Source organism: Eulemur rufifrons, chromosome 24, assembly GCF_041146395.1.
Source record: "Eulemur rufifrons isolate Redbay chromosome 24, OSU_ERuf_1, whole genome shotgun sequence".
In the NCBI taxonomy this organism is placed as follows: Eukaryota; Metazoa; Chordata; class Mammalia; order Primates; family Lemuridae; genus Eulemur; species Eulemur rufifrons.
Genome location: NC_091006.1, coordinates 23,474,982 through 23,479,873, shown reverse-complemented (window position 1 = coordinate 23,479,873; position 4,892 = coordinate 23,474,982). Strand labels below are relative to the sequence as shown.

The window sequence follows — 4,892 nt, the reverse complement described above, 5'->3', positions numbered from 1 at the left end:
TGTGATTCACCATACAAAGATTTTCAGTCTATAATCTTAATTAGCAAGTGAAGAATTAATAGGGAACTCTATCTCACCAGAGGAAACATGAGTTTGCTTAAATTGTTCGGATTTGATTCCACATAAGTTCTTTTCCATTCAGTGATATCCTACAGGTCATTCTGAAGGCAGGTTAGTAGCCAGTCTCCCTAGTCGTTATTACCTGAGAACCAGACGCGAATGGAGTCTGATGTGCTTCCCTTTCTCTACCCAGGCTTTAATTCTGTGACTCTCTTTTTTAAAGCTCAGCTTGTAGTGATTCAATTTTATACAAGTATGGAGATAGCAATAGCTGCAACAAGATGTAGTTTGTATTCACTTCACAAATACAATGTGTACTTAAATATCAAGAGTTTAAAGTGTCATATATCATTGTTTAAAAGTATAATTTATTAAAAATCAGATAAGAAGGTATGATACTGTATACTCCTTTACAAAGTAAGGCTAATTTGTGTCTTGAATTAAATTTCAGTCAAAGACACCGGAATTGTCATATCTATACTTACAAGAACAATCAAGTTAGTCATATCACTTATGATTACTGGAGAAGTAGATTATGAAGAATGCAGTTTCATCACTCCTACTTCCCAATTTATCCTATGTACTTTTGTTAAATTGATCACAGAATCACAGAATTTTAGAAATCTCTCAGTTCAAACCCTCACTTAACAGGTAAGAAATGTAAGACCCAGGGAAGGAAAATGACATGACCAAAGCTAGAACTCAGTCCTCCTAACACATGCATAGTCACACTAGTTTTTAGTCCAAAAACACTCAATTGTTTGCTGTTGTTTACAAAGCATGCCTAACTCTTTAACCTGGCATTTAAAATGTCTGTTTTCTGCTCTTTCTTTTCAACATTATCTTTCCCTTCTCATACAACACTTGAATCAAAATGTCCATGGATATTCTTAAGGTTTGCTCCTCTACTTGAAATGTTTTTCTTTCTATTAAACTCTGCATAGGCAAGTCCCACTTATATGTATCTTCTACACAAAGACTGTTGAGTCTCTTGACTGAAACTTTCTATTGGTAGAAAATCACTTCTGTGGCATTTTCCACTTTCTTTCCTCTTACAGTGACTTGTATATGTTGCCACTTTATTTCCAATGTTGCATCTATTTTGAAATGGGCTGCCTAACTTGCAAGAAAACAGAGAAAACTGTGATTTCCTTAGACTGGCATATGTATAAATTGTGTTACTTAGTTGCTATTTAATAGGACATCTGTTAAGAAAAAGAAAAGAAGCTGGATAAAAATTTGGCTTGTTAAATTGATGATACTTATATCAGATTCACCTTGATAATCTCAACATTTGGCATAGTACCTTGTTCCTAGTAGGTTCTTGGTATATATTAAATGACTGGATAATTAAACTTGCAATAATTCTATTATTATTGTCAAAAACTCAATTCAAAAATTTTTTACTCTAAGTTTGATTTTCTAACACTTTTGTTAAAATAGATTTTTCACATTGGCTAAATCTACCTGTACATCTATTTTTTTTTCCTTAACCAAAGCAAACATTGCATCCAAAACACTCCTAAATTGTTAGAAACAATCCTTTTAATTTTTTAAAATTTATTTTTAGGTGCAATAATGAACAATTTTCTTCTAGTTGTGAATGTCCTGGCATCAACCCTGCCTTTTTTGGTGAGTTAATTTCATATAACCAATTTGTATTAAGACTTTAAGAAACTTTTATGTAAGGGCTCTAATTATGCAAAAAGTTTTGTTTTTAACACAAAAGATATTTTTCTAAGCCAAAACAAAACAAGTCTGCCCTGCTTTTTTTTACTTCTAATTTCTCATTATTTCTTTTTCTGGAACTCCCCAGGCTGCAGTGGTGCAAAACCAGGAACGACCAGCAGTAAGTTTATTTTAATTATTTCTATTAGAGATATGAATTCCAAGATATAATATTCTACAAAAATCAATCATATTAAAGTGCCTTCTGTCTAATAACTAAATATTTAAGGATGGGCGCAGGGGCTCACACCTGTAATCCTAGCATTCTGGGAGGCTGAGGCAAGAGGATTGCTTGAGCTCAGGAGTTCAAGACCTGCCCGAGCAAGAGTGAGACCCTGTCTCTACTAAAAATAGAAAAATTAGCTGGGCAACATGGCACATGCCTGTAGTCCCAGCTACTTGGGAGGCTGATGCAAGAGGATTGCTTAGGCCCAGGAGTTTGAGTTTGTAGCGAGCTACAGCGACACCACTGCACTCTAACCAGGGTGACAGAGTGAGACACTGTCTCAAAAATAAATATTTATTCTTCATAAAGTCATCTAATAATCTTTGCAAAAAAAAAATCACTTCAGCAACAGATAATGTGAATTAACCTTGATGTTCATCTGAAAGTCTTGGTTTCATTGCATAATCCAAGTCATGTATCTTTGGTTTTCATGTATATTTAACAATACGAGAAAACTCTCTCAGCATTGAATATTGAGCAAAAAATGAAAACAAAAGTAAAGCTTGATATCTCTCCTGTCCACCTTTTAAGACTCAGGAAAAGATCCCTCTCTGACCCGTCTTTGAATACTTCTCATACACTTGTTTTTACTTCCCTTTCTCATTTCCCAAATAAGTTTGAATACATTTCAATATGTCTCCTTTTATGAGAAATGCTTGCTTTGTATATAATTTTCTTAATTTATTTCTATTCATATGAAAGATCTACTGAAAAATTTTTATGGCTGCATGTAATTGATAGGCAGATAAAACAGATAAAAACAGAAAACTCCCTACCTGATCCTTGTGGAGAAAATTAAACTTAAAAGAAAATCGAAAGTCTAAATCCAGAAATTCCTCCACATCACATTATTTTACTATTATGCTGTAGTTAGTTTAGAAAAAAAACAAATGTGCCTTCGGGCTAATCTCCAGATTAATAAAATCTGTGAGAAATTACAGATATGTGGTGAGAATACATACGTATATGTGTGTGATCTTGTATGTTCGCATGTGTATTACATGTCAAAGTTCTCCCTGAGATTTCTTTAGGCTCTGTACTTATAACACCCAACATCTTGATCACTTAACATATATATGCCATTATGAATCACTTCATCTAATTTGTTTGAAGCAAATATTTTTATAGCAAATATTTTATATTTTTATATTGAAAATATTTTATAATACTGAAAATCATGAAGTGGAAGGGAAATGTACAAATCCATACTTTGTAAAATAATATAATTGCCAGGTTCTCTACGTCTGATATTGTACTTTCTGCATGTCAAATACTACATTATTTCAAAAAATGCTGATTGAAGATATCTCTATATTCAGGTCTATAATATTATTCTGCATAATTTATTTTTTTGCAGTGCCATGAGAATGATGAAAGATTGTTCAATCAGAAAACAGTTTCATATGTCCCAATTCTTTATATGCTGAATAGCTATCCTCATTATGAACCTAATTTCTACCAACGTAGACCAGCTATACTGATCAACAGTCCATATATGTTTCACACGTATTATGCAAAACCAGCTGTACATAAGCCACATGCCCAAATTCCTCAGCAGCAAGTCCTGCCAAATCCTCGCCCACCTACCATGGCACGTCACCCACAACAGCATCCATCACTTTTTACCAGTCCTCCAAAGAAAATTGAGGCTAAAACAACCACCCCCACCATCACCTCTACTGCCATCCACACCATCATCACCACTGCTACTGTTGAGTCTACACCAATTCCTGTGAATGAACCAGTGGTGAACAATGTAGTCCCTCCAGAAGCCTCCTCAGAACCCATCACTTCCTCAGAGCCCATCCCTTCCTCACAGTCCATCACTTCCTCAGAGCTCAACCCTTCCTCACAGTCCATCACTTCCTCAGAGTCCATCACTTCCTCAGAGGCCAACCCTCCCTCACAGCCCATCACTTCCTCAAAGCCCATCCCTTCCTCACAGTCCATCCCTCCCTCAGAGTCCAACCCTTCCTCACAGTCCATCCCTTCCTCACAGCCCATCCCTTCCTCACAGTCCATCCCTCCCTCAGAGCCCATCCCTCCCTCACAGTCCATCCCTTCCTCACAGTCCATCCCTCCCTCAGAGTCCAACCCTCCCTCAGAGCCCATCCCTCCCTCACAGCCCATCCCTTCCTCACAGTCCATCCCTCTCTCAGAGTCCATCCCTTCCTTAGAGCCCATCCCTTCCTCACAGTCCATCCCTCCCTCACAGTCCATCCTTCCCTCACAGTCCATCACTTCCTCAGAGTCCATCACTTCCTCAGATTCCATCACCACAAGCACCCCAGAGACTACTGCAGTTTCAGTTACTTCAACCGTGGCATAAAAACACTAAGGAAACATCGAAGAAAACAACAGGTAAATGAGCAAAAATAAAATTAACAATCCAGACAAGAAACATGGATTTATCAATATAATCATAAATTTTAAAATAGTACAAGTGGATAAATTAAGTGTGTTATGGGAGCAGGCAAAATAGGGTACTTAAATTTTTTGATTTGACAGAACCACAGCATTGCTACAACACTAGGCTCTGTTCCAAGAAAAAAAAATATTTCACAAAATGAAGAAAATTAGGGATTTTGTTAATCAAATTTTTTTTTCAAAGTTGGAACATGTCTAGAACCTATTAGATTTATTTATCCCTACCACACACAAACTATGACAGTAGAGCAAAACACTAACTCTTTCATGATTTTTCTTATCTCAAAATAAATTTTCTTAGAATCAATTATATAGAATATGAGTTTAAATAAATTTTAATTTCCTAACAATGCTCCTATACTCTCACTTTGGTATGAACAGCGTGAAAGGGAATGATGTATTTCCCATGCATTCCTTTATTTCAGATATCATTTCTGAAAGATTCCTTGAA

The 4,892-nt window shown here is 35.9% G+C and overlaps 1 protein-coding gene across 1 annotated transcript; it reads left to right on the top strand.

Moving 5' to 3' along the window:
• The first annotated feature begins 1,638 nt into the window (after positions 1-1,638).
• CSN3 (casein kappa) lies at positions 1,639-4,343 on the top strand. The gene is made up of 4 exons (XM_069456786.1): positions 1,639-1,692; positions 1,877-1,909; positions 3,372-3,797; positions 4,284-4,343. The coding sequence occupies exons 1-4, from the start codon at positions 1,639-1,641 to the stop codon at positions 4,341-4,343; spliced, it is 573 nt and encodes a 190-aa protein (XP_069312887.1).
• Positions 4,344-4,892: the final 549 nt, after the last annotated feature.

Excerpts from the sequence above, each read along its gene's own strand:
- CSN3 (XM_069456786.1), top strand. The coding sequence starts at position 1,639 with ATGAACAATTTTCTTCTAGTTGTGAATGTCCTGGCATCAACCCTGCCT. Across the intron at positions 1,910-3,371 it reads AAAACCAGGAACGACCAGCA|TGCCATGAGAATGATGAAAG; the intron begins GTAAGTTTATTT and ends ATTTTTTTGCAG. Across the intron at positions 3,798-4,283 it reads CTCCAGAAGCCTCCTCAGAA|TCCATCACCACAAGCACCCC; the intron begins CCCATCACTTCC and ends ACTTCCTCAGAT.